The sequence below is a fragment of the Orcinus orca genome, chromosome 5 (genome assembly GCF_937001465.1).
Source record: "Orcinus orca chromosome 5, mOrcOrc1.1, whole genome shotgun sequence".
Classification (NCBI taxonomy): Eukaryota; Metazoa; Chordata; class Mammalia; order Artiodactyla; family Delphinidae; genus Orcinus; species Orcinus orca.
In genome coordinates, this window is record NC_064563.1 from 101,117,936 (window position 1) to 101,139,467 (window position 21,532).

Here is a 21,532-nt window from a genome sequence, read left to right on the forward strand (position 1 = left end):
CATGCACCCCAATGTTCACTGCAGCACTATTTATAATAGCCAGGTCATGGAAGCAACCTAAATGCCCATCAACAGACGAATGGATAAAGAAGATGTGGTATGTATATACAATGGAATATTACTCAGCCATAAAAAGGAATGAAACTGGGTCATTTGTAGAGACGTCCCTGGACCTAGAGACTGTCATACAGAGTTAAGTAAGTCAGAAACAGAAAAACAAATATCGTATATTAACGCATATATGTGGAATCTAGAAAAATGGTATACATGACCTTAGTTGCAAAGCAGAAATAGAAGCACAGACATAGAGAACAAATGTACGTATACCAGGGGGGAAAGAGGTGGTGTGGGAGGAATCGGGAGATTGGGATTGACATATATACACTAATATGTATAAAATAGATAACTAGTAAAAACCTGCTGTATGAAAATTGATTAATTAATTTAATTATAGAAAAAAAGCATAGAATGTCCTATTCAGTTCATTAAGTAACTCAGGACACAATGACTAGAAGGATGGCCATATAAAGAAACAATACATGATATGATTTCCAAGATGCAGAGAAGAAACCAATTTTTAACATCTTTTACATTAACATAGGTGAGATATTAACAATAAAACATATGAACACCTGGAAATAAACTAATAAAGAAAAGCAGTATGTGGAGAGAAATAAGTGAAGAGAAAGGTTGTTTCACCAAAACCAAAAAGCTTATAAATCTATTCCTTAGAGCAGAATATAGGCTACTGTAGGTTTCTGCACAGTACTGGCTCTACTTGTTGAATTCTGATCTAAGTTTCATAATATTCTACAGATGCTTTAACTCCTTCAAGTTATATGCAAATGTAGTGGTATTAGCATCTATGATTTCTTCTGGGAAAATGGTCAAAAGTTTTCTTCAGATCCTTGACCTAAAATTGGAGATTTTTGTTTAAAGATATTTGTTTGGAGAGATAGGATTCAAAAATGCCATTTGCTTTGACCTGAAATGTAAAAGGTTTCACCATAAAGAGGCCAGAAGGATCTCACTGTAGTATTTCAGCGCATCTCTTTAGTATGTTCTGAAATCTGGAAGTGAAACTAGAAATTACTAATCAATCACCAAATATTTATCAAGCCATCTACCACTAACACAATTCCACATGGCTGGAGGAAGAGGGAAATGACGGATAATGCATCTTTAACTAAATCAAACAAAACTCCACAATTTAAATGGGGCCAAAAAGAGAGTATCTCAGAATCTAAAGGTTGCAAGGGATTATACAATACCACTTTTCCACAAAACTATCTTCTATTAAGCCCCTTACAGCCAGTCATCCAGAGTCTATAAAATACTACTATTTCACAATATGGACAGTTTTAAGCATGTGAAACTTATATGCAAACACAAAAATTATTTTAAAAAAAGTTTATTTTTTAAGTGCAAGATCTAATATTAAAAGTCGAGGAAAGCAACTCTTTTACAATCTACTTTCAAGCCATACTTATATTTCAGTCTATATTATATATTTGGTCCCCAAACTATATTCAGTTCCAACTTCGTCAATAAACCTTGCTTTAACTTAATGTAAATAGTACATATAAGAACACCTACTGAACGCGGGCATAAGACCTCAGACCTCCCAAAAGGCAAGAAACTCCCCACGTACCTGGGTAGGGCAAAAGAAAAAAAGAAAAAACAGAGACAAAAGAATAGGGACCGGACCTGCACCAGTGGGAGGGAGCTGTGAAGGAGGAAACGTTTCCACACTCTAGGAAGCCCCTTCACGGGCGGAGACTGCGAGTGGCGGAGGGGGGAAGCTTCGGGGCCGCAGAGAAGAGCACAGCAACAGGAATGCGGAAAGCAAAGCGGAGAGATTGCCGCACAGAGGATCGGTGCCGACCGGCACTCACCAGCCTGAGAGGCTTGCCTGCCCACCCGCCGGGGTGGGCGGGGATGGGAGCTGAAGCTCCGGCTTCGGTCAGAGCGCAGGGAGAGGACTGGCGGCGTGAACACAGCCTGAAGCGGTTAGTGCACCACGGCTAGCTGGGAGGGAGTCCGGGGAAAAGTCTGGACCTGCCGAAGAGGAAAGAGACTTTTTCTTCCCTCTTTGCTTCCTGGTACGCGAGGAGAGGGGATTAAAATTGCTGCTTAAAGGAGCTCCAGATACGCGAGGGAGCCGCAGCTAACAAAGCGGACCCCAGGGACGAGCATGAGATGCTAAGGCTGCTGCTGCCACCACCAAGAAGCCTGTGTGCGAGCACAGGTCACTAACCACACCTCCCTTCCGGAGAGCCTGTGCAGCCCGCCACTGCCAAGGTCCCGGGATCCAGGGACAACTTCCCTGGGAGAACGCACGGCGCGCCTCAGGCTGGTGCAACGTCCCACCAACCTCTGCCACCGCAGGCTTTCTCCGCATCCGCACCCCTCCCTCCCCCTGGCCTGAGTGAGCCAGAGTCCCCGAGTCAGCTGCTCCTTTAACCCCGCCCTATCTGAGTGAACAACAGACGCCCTCCGGTGACCTACACGCAGACGCGGGGCCAAATCCAAAGCTGAGCCCCTGGGAGCTGTGAGAACAAAGAAGAGAAAGGGAAATCTCTCCCAGCAGCCTAAGAAGCAGCGGATTAAAGCTCCACGATCAACTTGATGTACCCTGCATCTGTGCAATACATGAATAGACAACGAATCATCCCAAATTGAGGAGGGGACTTTGGGAGCAAGATTTATTATTTTCCCCCTTTTCCTCTTTTTGTGAGTGTGTATGTGTATGCTTCTGTGTGAGATTTTGTCTGTATAGCTTTGTTTTCACCATATGTCCTAGGGTTCTATCTGTCCATTATATTTGTTATCTTCTTTTTAAAAAAAATTTTTCTTCATAATTATTTTTAACAACTATTTTATCTTACTTTATTTTATTTTATTTTATCCTCTTTCTTTCTTCCTTTCTTTCTACTTATTCTCCCTTTTATTCTGAGCCGTGTGGATGAAAGGCTCTTGGTGCTGCAGCCAGGAGTCAGTGCTGTGCCTCTGAGGTGGGAGAGACAACTTCAGGACACTGGTCTGCAAGAGTCCTCCCAGGTCCACATAATATCAAATGGTGAAAATCTCCCAGAGATATCCATCTCAACACCAGCACCCAGCTTCACTCAACGACCAGCAAGCTACAGTGCTGGACACCCTATGCCACACAACTAGCAAGAGAGGAACACAACCCCACCCATTAGCAGAGAAGCTGCCTAAAATCATAATAAGGCCACAGACACCCCAAAACACACCACCAGACGTGGACCTGCCCACCAGAAAGACAAGATCCAGCCTCATCCACCAGAACACAGGCACCAGTCCCCTCCACCAGGAAGCCTACACAACCCACTGAACCAACTTTAGCCACTGGGGACAGACACCAAAAACAACGGGAACTATGAACCTGCAGCCTGCAAAAAGGAGACCCTGGTGGCGCAGTGGTTGAGAGTCAGCCTGCCGATGCAGGGGACACGGGTTCGTGCCCCAGTCCAGGAAGATCCCACATGCCGTGGAGCGGCTGGGCCTGTGAGCCATGGCCGCTGAGCCTGTGTGTCCGGAGCCTGTTCTCAGCAGCTGGAGAGGCCATGACAGTGACAGGCCCGCGTACCGCAAAAAAAAAAAAAAAAAAAAAAAAAACCAGACCCCAAACACAGTAAGATAAGCAAAATGAGAAGACAGAAAAACACACAGCAGATGAAGGAACAAGATAAAAACCCACCAGACATAACAACTGAAGAGGAAATAGGCAGTCTACCTGAAAAAGAATTCAGAATATTGATAGTAAAGATGATCCGAAATCTTGGAAATAGAATGGACAAAATGCAAGAAACAGTTAACACGGACCTAGAAGAAATAAAGATGAAACAAGCAACGATGAACAACACAATAAATGAAATTAAAAATACTCTAGATGGGATCAGTAGCACAATAACTGAGGCAGAAGAATCGATAAGTGACCTGGAAGATAAAATAGTGGAAATAACTACTGCAGAGCAGAATAAAGAAAAAAGAATCAAAAGAACTGAGGACAGTCTCAGAGAACTCTGGGAAAACATTAAACGCACCAACATTCAAATTATAGGGATTCCAGAACAAGAAGAGAAAGATAAAGGAACTGAGAAAATGTCTGAAGAGATTATAGTTGAAAACGTCCCTAATATGAGAAAGGAAATACTTAATCAAGTCCAGGAAGCACAGAGAGTCCCATACAGGATAAATCCAAGGAGAAACATGCCAAGACACATATGAATCAAACTGTCAAAAGTTAAATACAAAGAAAACATATTAAAACCAGCAAGGGAAAAACAACAAGTAACACACAAGGGAATTCCCATAAGGTTAACAGCTGATCTTTCAGCAGAACCGCTGCAAGCCAGAAGGGACTGGCAGGACATACTTAAAGTGATGAAGGAGAAAAACCTACAACCAAGATTACTCTACCCAGCAAGGATCTCATCCAGATTTGATGGAGAAATTAAAACCTTTACAGACAAGCATAAGCTGAGAGAGTTCAGCACCACCAAACCAGTTTTACAACAAATGCTAAAGGAACTTCTCTAGGCAAGAAACACAAGAGAAGGAAAAGACCTACAATAACAAACCAAAACAATTAAGAAAATGGGAATAGAAACATACATATCAATAATTACCTTAAATGTAAATGGATTAAATGCTCCCTCCAAAAGAAACAGATTGGCTGAATGGATACAAAAACAAGACCCATATATATGCTGTCTACAAGAGACCCACTTCAGACCTAGAGACACATACAGACTGAAAGTGAGGGGATGGAAAAAGATATTCCATGCAAATGGAAACCAAAAGAAAGCTGGAGTAGCAATTCTCATATCAAACAAAATAGACTTTAAAATAAAGACTATTACAAGAGACAAAGAAGGACACTACATAATGATCAAGGGATCGATCCAAGAAGAAGATATAACAATTGTAAATATTTATGCACCCAACATAAGAGCACCTCAATACATAAGGCAAATACTAATAGCCATAAAAGGGGAAATGGACAGTAAAACATTCATAGTAGGGGACTTTAACACCCCACTTTGACCAATGGACAGATCATCCAAAATGAAAATACATAAGGAAACACAAGCTTTAAATGACATATTAAACAAGATGGACTTAATTGATATTTATAGGACATTCCACCCAAAAACAACAGAATACACATTTTTCTCAAGTGCTCATGGAACATTCTCCAGGACAGATCATATCTTGGGTCACAAATCAAGACTTGGTAAATTTAAGAAAATTAAAATTGTATCAAGTATCTTTTCCGACCACAACGCTATGAGACTAGATATCAATTACAGGAAAAGATCTGTAAAAACTACAAACACATGGAGGCTAAACAATACACTACTTAATAACGAAGTGATCACTAAAGAAATCAAAGAGGAAATGAAAAAATACCTAGAAACAAATGACAATGGAGACACGATGACCCAAAACCTATGGAATGCAGCAAAAGCAGCTCTAAGAGGGAAGTTTATAGCAATACAATCCTACCTTAAGAAACAGGAAACATCTCAAATAAACAACCTAACCTTGCACCTAAAGCAATTAGAGAAAGAACAAAAAAACCCCAAAGTTAGCAGAAGGAAAGAAATCATAAAGATCAGATCAGAAATAAATGAAAAAGAAATGAAGGAAACAATAGCAAAGATCAATAAAACTAAAAGCTGGTTCTTTGAGAAGATAAACAAAATTGATAAACCATTAGCCAGTCTCATCAAGAAAAGAAGGGTGGAACACGCAAATCAATAGAATTAGAAATGAAAAAGAAGATGTAAAAACTGACACTGCAGAAATACAAAAGATCATGAGAGATTACTACAAGCAAATCTATGCCAATAAAATGGACAACCTGGAAGAAATGGACAAATTCTTAGAAAGGCACAACCTGCCAAAACTCAATCAGGAAGAAATAGAAAATATGAACAGACCAACCACAAGCACTGAAATTGAAACTGTGATTAAAAATCTTCCAACAAACAAAAGCCCAGGACCAGATGGCTTCACAGGCGAATTCTATCAAACATTTATAGAAGAGCTAACACCTATCCTTCTCAAACTCTTCCAAAACATAGCAGAGGGAGGAACACTCCCAAACTCATTCTATGAGGCCACCATCACCCTGATACCAAAACCAGACAAGGATGTCACAAAGAAAGAAAACTACAGGCCAATATCACTGATGAACACAGATGCAAAAATCCTCAACAAAATACTAGCAAACAGAATCCAACAGCACATTAAAAGGATCATACACCATGATGAAGTGGGTTTTATTCCAGGAATGCAAGGATTCTTCAATATATGCAAATCAATTAATGTGATACACCATATTAACAAATTGAAGGAGAAACGCCATATGATCATCTCAATAGATGCAGAGAAAGCTTTCAACAAAATTCAGCACCCATCTGATAAAAACCCTGCAGAAAGTAGGCACAGAGGGAACTTTCCTCAACATAATAAAGGCCATATATAACAAACCCACAGCCAACATCGTCCTCAATGGTGAAAAACTGAAAGCATTTCCACCAAGATCAGGAACAAGACAAGGTTGCCCACTCTCACCACTCTTATTCAACATAGTTTTGGAAGTTTTAGCCACAGCAATCATAGAAGAAAAGGAAATAAAAGGAATCCAAATCGGAAAAGAAGAAGTAAAGCTGTCACTGTTTGCAGATGACATGATACTATACATAGAGAATCCTAAAGATGCTACCAGAAAACTACGAGAACTAATCAATGAATTTGGTAAAGTAGCAGGATACAAAATTAATGCACAGAAATCTCTGGCATTCCTATACACTAATGATGAAAAATCTGAAAGTGAAATCAAGAAAACACTCCCATTTACCATTGCAACAAAAAGAATAAAATATCTAGGCATAAACCTACTTAAGGAGAAAAAAGACCTGTATGCAGAAAATTATAAGACACTGATGAAAGAAATTAAAGATGATACAAATAGATGGAGACATATACCATGTTCTTGGATTGGAAGAATCAACATTCTGAAAATGAGTCTACTACCCAAAGCAATCTACAGATTCAATGCAATCCCTGTCAAACTACCACTGGCATTTTTCACAGAACTAGAACAAAAATATTCACAATTTGTCTGGAAACACAAAAGACCCCGAATAGCCAAAGCAATTTTGAGAATGAAAAACGGAGCTGGAGGAATCAGGCTCCCTGACTTCAGACTGTACTACAAAGCTACAGTAATCAAGACAGTATGGTACTGGCACAAAAACAGAAAGATAGATCAATGGAATAGGATAGAAAGCCCAGAGATAAACCCACGCACATATGGTCACCTTATCTTTGATAAAGGAGGCAGGAATGTACAGTGGAGAAAGGACAGCCTCTTCAATAAGTGGTGCTGGGAAAACTGGATAGGTACATGTAAAAGTATGAGATTAGATCACTCCCTAACACCATACACAAAAATAAGCTCAAAATGGATTAAAGACCTAAATGTAAGGACAGAAACTATCAAACTCTTAGAGGAAAACATAGGCAGAACACTCTATGACATAAATCACAGCAAGATCCTTTTTGACCCACCTCCTAGAGAAATGGAAATAAAAACAAAAATAAACAAATGGGACCTAATGAAACTTCAAAGCTTTTGCACAGCAAAGGAAACCATAAACAAGACCAAAAGACAACCCTCAGAATGGGAGAAAATATTTGCAAATGAAGCAACCGACAAAGGATTAATCTCCAAAATGTACAAGCAGTTCATGCAGCTCAATAACAAAAAAACAAACAACCCAATCCTGAAATGGGCAGAAGACCTAAATAGACATTTCTCCAAAGAAGATATACAGATTGCCAACAAACACATGAAAGAATGCTCAACATCATTAATCATTAGAGAAATGCAAATCAAAACTACAATGAGATATCATCTCACACCAGTCAGAATGGCCATCATCTAAAAATCTAAAAACAATAAATGCTGGAGAGGGTGTGGAGAAAAGGGAACACTCTTGCACTGCTGGTGGGAATGTGAATTGGTACAGCCACTATGGAGAACAGTATGGAGGTTCCTTAAAAAACTACAAATAGAACTACCATATGACCCAGCAATCCCACTACTGGGCATATACCCTGAAAAAACCATAATTCAAAAAGAGTCATGTACCAAAATGTTCATTGCAGCTCTATTTACAATAGCCCGGAGATGGAAACAACTTAAGTGTTCATCATCGGAGGAATGGATAAAGAAGATGTGGCACATATATACAATGGAATATTACTCAGCCATGAAAAGAAACGAAATCGAGTTATTTGTAGTGAGGTGGATGGACCTAGAGTCTGTCATACAGAGTGAAGTAAGTCAGAAAGAGAAAGACAAATACTGTATGCTAACACATATATATGGAATCTAAGAAAAAAAAAATGTCATGAAGAACCTAGGGGTAAGATGGGAATAAAGACCCAGACCTACTAGAGAATGGACTTGAGGATATGGGGACGGGGAAGGGTAAGCTGTGACAAAGTGAGAGAGTGGCATGGACTTATATACACTACCAAACGTAAAATAGATAGCTAGTGGGAAGCAGCTGCATAGCACAGGGAGATCAGCTCGGTGCTTAGTGACCACCTGGATGGGTGGGATAGGGAGGGTGGGACGGAGGGAGACGCTAGAGGAAGGAGATATGGGAACATATGTATATGTATAACTGATTCACTTTGTTATAAAGCAGAAACTAACACACCATTGTAAAGCAATTATACTCCAATTAAAAAAATATATAGTACATGTCATCTGTAAAATGGAAAAAAATACATTTTTCTTTGCATATTATGAACACTGTGCTTAAGGTAAACTATACACCATTTGAGTGTACTAAGATTACTTTTTTACTTGAAACTATTAATACTTCATATATCACATAAAATTCATGAAATGATTTCCATTACTAAGGCTCATTAGTTAACTATTATATTGAAAAGGGTTCAAGAGCCAAAGGGGTTTGAAAACCAACCTATGTCATAAACCCAGGAGTCTAAGACTAGCTGTAAAACAATCACCCAGAGGGCACTTTAACAATGGGATCCCCAGGCCCTGCCCTCCAAGAGGTCTGGGATGAGATCCAGGAATTGGTATAATAAAATCTCCCAGTAATCTTAAAGAACGGCCAGGTTTGGGAACACAGATATGAATATTAGCACAGATGCAGGAATAAGAAAGGGTAACAATGGAGGTGCCATCCTACTACTGCTGAGAGAGAGTTAGAAAAAAAAATCTTCAAAAAGATATAAAAAGGATAAATCAGAATAAAATGACTTCATGGTCTACCATTTTCAGGAATGTTGGTGGATGGTCCCGGTTCTCCAGGTGGTTCCAAGCTATCCAATAAGCGATTCACTTTATTTCGAAGTTCTATCAGTTCTCGACGAAGATATTTCACCTGACTTGATTCAAGGGGTCTTGGCTGGCCATTAACTGGAATAAAAGCATTAATTTTCTTAAAATTAGGAAATATTCTTCAATAAGGATATCAGTAGAATAATATGCAATAAGGAAAAATCAAAATAACTTCTTGAAAAAGTTAAACAAAATCAAACAAGATACCTATTGACATCATTCAAATAACTTTTTAAGGAAAGGATTCTTCATTGCTACTTACTAATTTTTGGAAAAAATAAATATTCGTTAGTCTTTGCTGATGCCAGATCTATGGCTTACAACCCATAATGGTAAAACAAAACAAAATAAGTTAATTAAAAGAATTCAACTACAGTGAAATAAATTAAAAATACAGAAAGCTTTAATATATTTTAATAGAAATTATGTACCTTCAAAAGCTCATTTTATTTCACACAATTCTTTTATAGCCTTAAAATATTCAATAAACACCTTATTAAAGGTACAATATGACTGCAGGTTTTTTATCATTCTTGCCTACTTCTGACCTAAAAACAAGAAAAATTAGCTACCTAAAATAACTGACCTAAAAAGTAACCTATTAAAAAAAAATGCAGAATTCATAAATTCACATCACCACTGTCCTTCAAAGTAGTTACTTCCAAAGCAGCACATTAGCCACATAAAGTCAGATTATTCAATAATGATTGTTTTTTTAAACAAAGGCAATATTACCTCATTTAATTACCCATTTTGTGCAAATGACTTTCAGCTGACTAAAAAATAATCCTTCATCCAGCAACAAAGACCATCACCACTGAGATTGTTAATTTTAAAATTTTTAATTTATTAATTCACAAGGCTCTGAATGCAAACCTCAAGATAGGAGTTGAAAAATTAAACTAAACTCAAATGTTTTTTATGCATTGTCAGTATACACATATACAGATTCCTAAGGCACCAAATTAGAAAAGGAAATCTATTTGAAAATAAAGGTTCAGTGAGATTCTTTGTAAAATATGTTTCATACATCAAACCACCAATATAAGCTTTTAAAAGACAATCCACCAGTATTTTACATACTCCCTATACAGTTATGAGGAAGTTCAATATAATCTACCTGTATCAATGGCTGGCTTTTACTGGGTATTACTGTTTTTCTCTAATAGCTGAAAAGAAGAAAAGCAGCTCCTGACAGCTAAGAACTGACCCAGTACTGTAGGACAGGCTTGAGTGTTGCTAGAAGCTGGCATGGCACTTACAGGTAGGTTGTGGTGTTCCCTTGTTGAACATAAACAATTTCAGAAAACACTAACAGTACATCAAATACATCTCAATAAAATTTTCAAAATTTAAAAAACAAAGAACATGAACAATCAGAAAAGATCACTGTGGGACTGTGATAGCTCAAGACAAAAAAGAAAACCAGTCCATATCATGTGAGAACTAGACAAAAACAAGAATGTTGACCAAACCACAAAAATGACCAAACATCCCTGGCTAATTATGCGTGACTGTCGCAGTTTTACCAATCACAGCTTTAGCCTCAATTCACTACTCCCACCAAAGCCCCATTCCTTGAACCTTACCCAAAATCATCTAACACAAGCCCAAGCCCTATGAAAATTCCTTTCTAACACGTTTTTACTGACACCCTATTGTTCTCCATGGTGTTCATTCTCCCTCATTGCAATGTATTTGAAATTAAGCCCCGTTTCATTCCTAAAACCGCTTACTTGTGCCTTCTTTTTTCTTAAGTAATCTCAATAGAGGTTTGCTAGTTGTATATTTTCAAAATTGATGATCCTATCAATTCCCCAACTTCTAGTTCATTTCTGCTCTTTATTATTTTCTTCCAAGTTACCTGGACTTATTTTGTCCTTTTTCTTTTTAGCTTTAGCATGCTCTAAAAACTATGTCATATAAAAGTCATCACTGGGCTTCCCTGGTGGTGCAGTGGTTGAGAGTCCACCTGCCGATGCAGGGGACACGGGTCCATGCCCTGGTCCGGGAAGATCCCGCATGCCGCGGAGCGGCTGGGCCCGTGAGCCATGGCCGCTGAGCCTGTGCGTCCGAAGCCTGTGCTCCGCAACGGGAGAGGCCACAGCAGTGAGAGGCCCGCGTATCGCCAAAAAAAAAAAAAAAAAAAAAAAAAGTTATCACTAATTATTTCTAATTCGTATTATGATTTCTTCTTTGATATGTTACTTAAAAGCATATTTTTATCTTCAAAAGTATGGGAGTTTGGGTTTTTTTTTGTCAAATAGTTCCTAATGAGACCAGAGAATATGATCTCTAGGATATTCCTTCCCTGATATTTATTGAGACTCATTAGAAAACCTAGTACATGGTCAGCTTTTATAAATATCCATATGCACTAAAGAAAAACTGAATCCTGCCCTGATTGCTAGATGTATAAGATCAAGCCTGTATTTGTTCTGTTTAAATTTTGAGGCTGCTTAACCTATCAGTTTCAGAGAGAAGTGTATTGAAAGCTCTCTTATGAATTTTTCCTTCTTCTGTCAATTTTTCCTTGAGGAAAAATCTAAGGCTATGATGTGTAAGTGTTCAGAATTATTATATCTTCCCAGAGAATTATTTTTTATCAGTATGAAGTGACTATTACTAATAAAGTTTTCACTTAAGAGTCTACTCTGTTATACTACAAACTAGCCTTGAGTTTGTCTAGTATACAAACTTTTCTAGCCCTTACTTTCCAACTCTGCATAATAATCTTTTGGTATGTCTCTTATAATCAGCATGTAACAAAATTGTTTAACCAATAAAAGTGTCTGTCTTTTAACTTGTATGTTTAGTCTGTTTATGTGTACTGTGGTTAGTATTTTGTGCTACTTTCTATTTTTCAAGCTTTCTCTGCTTCTTTTCCTCCTTCCTCACCATCTAGTTAACCAAGTAAGTACCCTTTGTTTCCTTCTTTTCCCTCTACTGGCTATTTCTAGTCTTTCAATAATCCCTCTTACATTTTAGAAAAGCATACTTCAATTTAAAAAACCTAATTACTATCCTCCTCCCAAAGAATCCAAGTCTTTAAAGTATTTTAATTCCTATCATCCTCTCCTGTCTTACATATAATTATTGCTCAGTATTTTTGTTCCATCTTGTTTCTATATTCCTAAAACTATTATTTAATAATCAATGCTCATTTAAATTCATACATTAACCAGTTTATTTACTCACAATTTCTTGCATCTTTTACCATTCTTCGGACTCAATTTCCTTTTTGCTGACAAACCATTTTTAAAAATTCTTTTACAAGTGTCCTTGACGCTTGTTAAATTCTCAGTCTTTGTTTGAAAATGTTATTTCCCCTTATTCCTTAACTTTAGCAGACTACAGAATGCTACTTTTCTACCCATCTTTTTCTGAACAGTGGAAGATGTTATTCTACTGTCTTCCAATTTCTGTTATTGTTACTGTGAAGAAGTCTAACAGTCTAATTGCTTTGTAGGTGATCAGTCTACAGGCTGATTCACTCAGGCTACTTTTAAGATTATCTCTTTGTCTTATATATTCTCCAGCTTCATGACAATACATCCAATGGAGATTTATTTTTACTTACCCTGCTCAGGACTCACTGTGCCTCCTGAAACTGAGCGTTTATATCTTTTATATAATTCTGAAAAATTCTTTAGTCATTACTTCCTCATATATTTCCACTCCCCTATTCTCTCCTTCTTTAAAGTCTTAATGGAAATAAGCTGGACTTTCTCAAATTCCCTCTCATTATTCTCCATCTCTGTGTTTTTGTGCTCTATTCTGTCATTTCTTTAGACCACCTTCCACTTTACTAATTCCCTCTTTGGCTGTGACTAATCTGCTGTTCTAACTCACCACTTAGTATTTAATTTCAATTTTAATTGACTAATATTTTTCATTTCCACAAGTTACCTTAAGTTCTTTTTTATGGGGGGGTATTGATGTATAGCTGATTTACAATGTTGTGCTAGTTTCAGGTGTACAGCACAGTGATTCAGTTATATATATATATATATATATATATATATATATATTTTCCAGATTCTTTTCCATTATAGGTTATTACAAGATGGTTGAATCTTGTAATACAGTCCCCTGTGCTATACTGTAGTTCCTTGTTATTTATCTACCATAAGTTTTTAATCGGTTCCTTTTTTCATAGTGCCTAGTTCTTATATTCTTATTTCTTCTTTTATGTCCAATAACTTTTAATATATATTTTATTACCACTTCTACTAACTGAAGTTCTTGGAAATCTAATCCTACTATTAGTTGTATCCATTGTTTCTTGCTTACATGGATGTTTCATGTGTCTTACACTTTTGACCTCTAAGTTCATCAACAGGATTTTATCTGTGAGAAGCCTATGTGATTTGAACTGAGAACATACACCCTCCAGAGAGATTTCTGGCTTTGTTTCTTGCAATTTTTTGTGGTAGTATCTGGGCTTGGGAGTTCCCAAAGGACCACTGGTTATGAATCCTCAAGGGAGCCTTTGCAAACCCCTGGCATCCCAGGGTATATGAGAATTTCCCCTGTCAACTCCTTGACTCTACCAACTAAGAGATATTTTTCTTCTACAATATTCTCTTTGAGAGTATAGCCACTGAGGGTCTAGGACCCAAGGCCTATACCACGTAGATACCAAATGACAAATCCTTAGATTATGCACACTAAAACCTTCACCATCACCACCAAAAGCATCCCAAGTCTCAGCTTTTGGTACTTCAGGTGCTGGTTTTTAACTCCAACTATATTTTGGTCCCTGACATTTTCCTCAAGTTCTTGAGCAAGCTCAGGTGTGTAATTCAAAAAATATATTTGAAATAGTTTATTTAGCACATCCTCAGTGTTTCTGGGATGAAGATTCAGTTTACCTAATCTGCTTGATAGATGGCCAATAGTGGTTAAGTATTTTAGATTCAATATTGTAAAAAGATACCTTTTATTTAAAAAAATTTTTAACAGTTTTTGTTAGCATTTTAAAATGATTCATGTTCACCCTTCCTAGATGGAGAGGAAATCAATACAGATTAAATCAATTGGCCATGATCATATTTCATGGAACTGTAATGGTCAGTGCCACATAATTTTTTTTTTCCGGTAAGCTTATTACAATTTGTTTCCTCTGACAAACACCCAGTTTGCCTGAGTTTTAAAAGGGTACTTCCTTTGCCCCACTTGAGCCACAAAATTTTTTTAAAATGCTAACCAAAACATCCAGAAAAAAAGTCCACATTTTATTTTTCACATAATCATACTACCACTTTAACTCTGCAATCACTTCTATCTTGTCCCTTAAGCATTCTGCCTTGCAAATCTGTCATGATCTATAAGAAAACAGAATCTAATAGATTAAAATTAGTCTTATATTTGTTTTTTATCAGAACTATCTCTTATCTTTAAGTACTCCTTGAAAAATAATTTCTAAAAAGTATCAGGCCTATATGTTAAACCCTGAGAATAAATAAAAACATACTACATTAGAAAAGATAATTATATATTCTTAGAGAACTAAACTTAATAAAGGTAGTTTTAACACTGCAATTATTTTCAGTCCTGGAAACACTTATACAAGTGGCACATATTATTACTTAGGGTAACCGAGCAGATGAGTTATTTAAAATATGTCTACTTTCTACTAATCTTCAAAGAAAAAGAATATAGTTAAGCCTTAATAATTTAAAAATTCTGATATAGCTGAAAAGTTACCACTTAGTTCTGAGTCTTTAAAACGAAAAAAGCTAAACAGTTTTTCATAAAAATACAATGAATAGTATATTTATTAGAAAGTTTACCACTTACCAAATAACGTCAGTTTCAGTATCCTACTACACTGAATTGCAAAGGAAAGGTCAGAACTATCAAAAATTGTTATAAGATCTCCATCTGAAACAAACAAAAAAAAGTTTCAGATTTGAATTAGTAGTAAACTAGGATATATGTTCAATTAAATGCAAAATGTAGATCACAGAGCATAATTAGCATCTCCCATAAAAACCTTAAATATAAAGGATCTAGGAAAGATGTATTTGTTCAAATGATACTAAATCAATTTCACTTATTACTTTTATGGCAAGATATTTATCATATCCTCAGAAGAAGAGCCAACAAACACATAGCTAAGATTAATACATTAAGTAATCTTTTACTAGTCACCAGGAGATTACAGTTTAGACTGAAATCTTTTCCATTCTAAAAAATTTAAATGTATTTATCAGAAATTAAAGTAATAAGGACTTACATGGTGGCGCAGTGGTTAAGAATCCGCCTGCCAATGCAGGGGACATGGGTTTGAACCCTGGTCCGGGAATATCCCACATGCTGCGGAGCAACTAAACCTGTGCGCCACAACTACTGAGCCTGCACGCCACATCTACTGAGACCACGTGCCACAACTACTGAAGCCCATGCACCTAGAGCCTGTGCTCCACAACGAGAGAAGCCACCACAATGAGAAGCCTGCACACAGCAAGGAAGAGTAGCCCGTGCTCGCCCCAACTAGAGAAAGCCCACACACAGCGACAAAGACCCTACACAGCCATAAATAAATAAGTTTATTTAAAAAGAAAGAAATTAAATAATGATTCTCAAGGTTCAAATTTTAATTCTAAGTACAGTAAAACTCCACTGACACAAATGGAGGGGAAGCCACATACAATAGTAACTAAAAAGGTTGTAAAAAAAAAATCTTTTTGCAGAATTGTCCTAATAAATGGATAGACAGTGGAGTCTTTCAGGTCCCTGACCATCTCGATGCTGAGATGGAAACTATCAATTCTCCACAGGAAAAATATTCATATACACAAGATTCTGAAATACCCTAGATCCCAAGGATAAAGAATACTATAATTAGCATATCAACTGCCTGTTCAAAAGCTTTCAAAGGGCTAGGAAAAAAATTGCTAGAGAAAGAACAGAAAAGCAGCCACAGCAAGGAACTGATCAGGGGCCTCTGCAAGGTATCTTTGACACAGCTGTGGGGAAGGAGGGTGCCTGGGGAGGCTGAGAGGCTGCTCCAGCGATGCTCTGCTACACCAATTTTAACACTGATTAGGTAGACTTATTTTGGACAAAGATGGCAATAAAAGCCATAACTGAGGATTTTATCATTGTTTTTTGCTCTTTACAGCCACATCCATATTTTACAACAAAAACATCTAATGCTCAACTTCAGGGATTCTACTCATAAACATATTTTTAAGAAAATAAAGTATATATGTAAAAGAAGGAAACTTTCTATAACTGCCTTTTTCTTTTCTGATTTCTACAACAGAAACAATATCTCTGACGGCAGGAACTCTTTACCTAAGTCAGTCCTCTATCCTCATGCCCAAGAGTCTATGGAACACAAATCTGTACAATTCAAAGCACTCAAAAACACGATGGGGCTTCCCTGGTGGTGCAGTGGTTGAGAGTCCGCCTGCCAATGCAGGGGACACGGGTTTGTGCCCCGGTCCAGGAAGATCCCACATGCTGCGGAGCGGCTAGGCCCGTGAGCCATGGCCGCTGAGCCTGCGCATCCGGAGCCTGTGCTCCGCAACGGGAGAGGCCACAACAGTGAGAGGCCCGCGTACCGCAAAAAAAAAAAACAAAACAAAACAAAAAAAAAAAACAAAAAAAACACGATGAAAAACAAATTCAATGTGATAACTAGATGTGGAAGTTTCAACAATGAGGATACCCAAAGCTAGGGGGTTACAAACTGCAACCAATGGACAAATCCTTGTTTACAGGACCTCAAACTAAGAATGGTTTTTATATTTTTAGAGGTTCTAGAAAAAAGAAGATGAGACAGAGGCCTTATGTGACCCACAATGCTAAAATATTTATTATCTGATCCTTTAATGAAAAAGTATGCTGACCCTTCCCTAAACAAAAATAAGAGAGAGCCAGTAAAACAGTAAACTCAGTTTAAGATATGCCAAGTTTGAGGTAAGAGCAAATCATCTGAGGTAAAACCATTAAAGACGAGTTGTACAGTCAAAAAAAAAAAAAAAAGGACAAACTGATCAAATTTAGGCACACATTTGGAAGTCAAACAGTTGAAAGTCAATGTATTGTAAGTTGAAAGTCAATGTATTGTAAGTAGATGAGATTACTAGGGAAGAGAACAGGAAGAAAACTGCTCTCCTTTTTTGTTCCTTAACATGGGTGACCCTCAAAAATTAGTTCTGGGTACCATTAGATGACACATTGCAAAAAAAGAAAGGAGAATTACACCTGTAGTGAAATAATCAGCTTAGTTGATCATCAATGATTTATACTCCCTTTCCTCAGTGTAAGTTGTTGGGAAGTGCCTGTCCAACCAGGGACATTTCCCAACCTACTGACATCAACACAGTCATGTGACCAATGTGATGTGAGCAGAAACTAGGCCTAGAGAGTACAGTCTCCCATGTGATTCTCTACACTCTGTCTTCATGCAGCTGCTTGCTGGATGTCAGTGCTCAAGGTGAGCTTGTTAGCCATGTGTTGAATATATCAGAGCTGGGTCCCTGTCAACCTGGGTCCCTGAATGATTTCTTGAGTGTTAAACCATTGAGATTTTAAGATTTCCGCTGTAACAGCTGGCATTACTTCAAGCCAACACACAGAGAGAAACAGAGAAGAAGCTATTAGTGATAAGAAGAAAACTGAGACAACACAGTGTCAGAGATATTAAGGGGTAAGAGTATTTAAAAAAGGATGGTGTGGATAGCAGTGCCAAGTATTGAGATCAAGGTGAAATAGACTGGAAATAAATTCAGCGATAAGAAAGATACTGGTAACCACCTAAAGCACAATTATCAGTAGAGATGTTAACAAAAGAAGACAGGTTTAAAGAGAAAGAAATAAAGACAGTCTACTACTATAATTCTACTATGTGTTTGATGAAACATTTGTCATATAAAACCCATCTCCATAAAAAGTTTTGTGGTCCAATGAGCCTGAGAACACTGCATAAACTGACATCGTACATCAGTATATTACATGTTCTGAAAATTCCTGCAATAAATACATGTCTTGTTTTAAACCAGCTTTCCCAGACTTAGTTGACCATGAAATCCTTTCTCATTCAATACCTACTAACATCCCTTTCACTTTGGGAAACACAAATAAAAGTTTGGTTTTAAAGCAAAATGGAAGCCAGAATTTGCACGGGCATAAGAGAAAAAAAAATGGCTTGTAAAAATGTGTGAAAGTGTCCTATCACTTAAAACCCCCTTCTAATAATAAATCACTTAGCTATTTTTAACTTACAAAAGAATTATAACTACATGAACATTCCATTAAATAAAAGAAAGTGGTACTCAATTACCATGGAAGGAAACAATTTTTATTCTGATTTCAATGAAAAATGGGCAAAAGAACACATATGATATTTAGACTTTTAAAAACTAACTTGAGAAACACTCTTACCTTCATCTTTATATTTTATTGTAACTTCATCATTACTCAGAAGTTTTCCTCTGAAGACTCTCTGCATCATTAGCACTAATTCATCATAAGTAATATCTTCATTATGAATGGGAATTCGTCGAATATCCTCTCCAAGTTGAGCTTTGATAATTAGCTTCCCACTCAGATCCAACTGCCCATTCATGGTGGACTCCAGGATGTTCTATATATACAACTCTAGAGAAAGACTGACAAAATGGTTTTGATGATTAAACAGCTATAAAACATATTTTAAAAGTTGAAAAGCAAAGCTACGATTAGAATCTAAGAAATTCTGGCCTTCAAAGGAGATCCACTGTTCCAGCGTTACCATATTCATGTTAAAATGGTCTGGAGGGACTTCCCTGTTGGCACAGTGGTTAAGAATCCACCTGCTAATGCAGGGGACATGGGTACAAGCCCTGGTCCTGGGAAGATCCCACATGCCGCGGAGCAATTAAGCCCATGCACCACTACTACTGAGCCTGCGCTCTAGAGCCAGCGCGCCGCAACTACTGAGCCTGCGTGCCCAGAGCCCGTGCTCTGCAACGAGAAGCCACTGCAATGAGAAGCCCGCGTGCAGCAAAGACCCAATGCAGCCTAAAATAAATAAATAAATTTATTTTTAAAAAATGGTCCGGGGCTTCCCTGGTGGCACAGTGGTTGAGAGTCCGCCTGCCGATGCAGGGGACGCGGGTTCGTGCCCCGGTCTGGGAGGATCCCACATGCCGCGGAGCGGCTGGGCCCTTGAGCCATGGCCACTGAGCCTACACGTATGGAGCCTGTGCTCCGCAACGGGAGAGGCTACAACAGTGAGAGGCCCGCACATCACAAAAAAAAAAAAAAAAAAAAAAAAAAAAAAAAATGGTCTGGAGGTGGCTTTACTATGAGCCTAAGAAAATAAGTTTTATTATTTTATATCTATTATTATTTTACCCATATATTTAACTGCTTATCTGATTTAGATTTCTTACTTAACATGTCTAGAACAAAGTCCTCATCTTCCCCTCAAAATCTGCTTCTCCTGTAGTCTTCTCCATCTCAGTTAATAACAATTCTCCTTCTAAGTTGTTCAAGATAAAAAAAAAATCTTGGTTTCTCTCTTTTCCTCACACCTTACATACACCAAATTGCCAACAAATCTAGCTGCCACAACCTTTAAAATATCTCTAGAATGCAGTCACTTTAGTACCTTCACCTCTATCAACTTAATCCAAGCCACCATCATCTATTGCCTGGATTATTGCAAAAGACTCCTAACTGGTCTGCCTGCCCTTTACCTTTGTCTGCTTTTAATCTATTCTCAACACATCAGAGTTATCCTCATAGTTAAATATAGTTAAATATCCTGTAGTTAAATAAAATCTAGTATCACTACTTCAAAATCTTCCAATAGATTCCCATCTCACTCTTGGTAAAAGCCAGAACTACAAGGTCATGACCTGACCTCTGGTCCCTGGCCAAGTATTTAACCTCATTTCCCACCTCTCTCTCTGGCTACCCTGCTACACTCATACTTCACATTCTCCTTCTCAAGACTTGGCACTTGCTGTTTCCTTTATCTTGAGCCCTTTTCACACACCTCACATGATTCAGATCCCTGATCAAATGTTAATTTCTCAGAGGTTTTCCCTGGCCATCTAACTTAAAATGGTTTCACAGTCACTTTCTTATCCTGCTTCATTTTTCTGCAAAGCACTTATCACTACCAAATATTAAAAATGTATTCATTTTTTACTGTCTTTTCCACTAGAAAGTAGGGAAATAAATGGTTTTGTTCACTGTATTTCCGGAGCCTAGAACAGTGCCTAGCACACGGTTAATCATTCAATAGCCGTTAAATGAAGGGGAAAATAAATACTGGCTTCCAAACTCTATTAGCCTGTATATACTAACTGCTAGCCCTGAAGAGAAGAGCATGTGTGAACACTAAAATAGTCTCAAATTTTTCTCACTAAAATAAGAAAGACCTCACGAGTATCTTCTCCAATTTTTCTATTTTGGAAACTTGAGGACAAAGAACAAATCAGTGATACCCTCCTGAGCTTTCTAACAAGACTGTCCACTATTGTTTCTACATCTTCCATAACACACCCCTTCCCCAAACCTGAGTGCGTGTGATTAGACAGCACACTTGAAGAATAAGACAGTGTCAGAGAACTAACTTGCTATTGAATTTTCCCTTCTTGGGTTGTATTTTAATCTTATTTCAGGTTATTCAGTGCACTTCTCCTGTAATGACTCTGTAATCCTAAATTCAAAATAATGTCTGAGGTCTCTAGTAATTTATACCATTACCGTATAACAACAGAAAATACACTTATGCTTAATTAATGTATTAATATCTCTTCTTCTCAAGGCCTATCTCTTCTTTCCAAGACCAAGATGTCCTTGAACACATTATCTGTAACCACGGAGCATTTCCCTAGCATCAACTCCTTCCTCCTCCTGCCCCAAGCAAATGATCTCTCAGACTATTTAAAGTACCTTATAATCTCCTACTGGACACATTCTGGTTTAAACACCATGCTTTTCTACTAGCAGCTTTCTGTTTTCTCTTCTTAAATGTGTTATTTCATTAACATCATATTTAGTGCTCATAATTCTCTACATTTACTCCTTTGTGTGTGTGTGTGAAAGCACTCCACCTGGCCCCCAACACATCAATGCTTCAAATACTTAAGAAAGTTTTCA

At 37.7% G+C, this 21,532-nt stretch overlaps 1 protein-coding gene across 9 annotated transcripts in view; it reads right to left on the reverse strand.

Moving 5' to 3' along the window:
- TFG (trafficking from ER to golgi regulator) overlaps positions 1 to 21,532 on the reverse strand; it is a 43,437-nt gene that overhangs the window by 19,237 nt on the left and 2,668 nt on the right. For all 9 annotated transcript variants that reach the window (XM_033433305.2, XM_049710068.1, XM_033433304.2 and 6 more), the window contains exons 2-4: positions 18,821 to 19,047; positions 15,224 to 15,307; positions 9,353 to 9,499 (exon numbers count right to left, since the gene is read on the reverse strand). In XM_033433305.2, coding sequence (XP_033289196.1) covers positions 9,353 to 9,499; positions 15,224 to 15,307; positions 18,821 to 19,004 — 415 coding nt within the window. In that variant the 5' untranslated portion in view covers positions 19,005 to 19,047. The remainder of the gene's footprint in view (positions 1 to 9,352; positions 9,500 to 15,223; positions 15,308 to 18,820; positions 19,048 to 21,532) is intronic.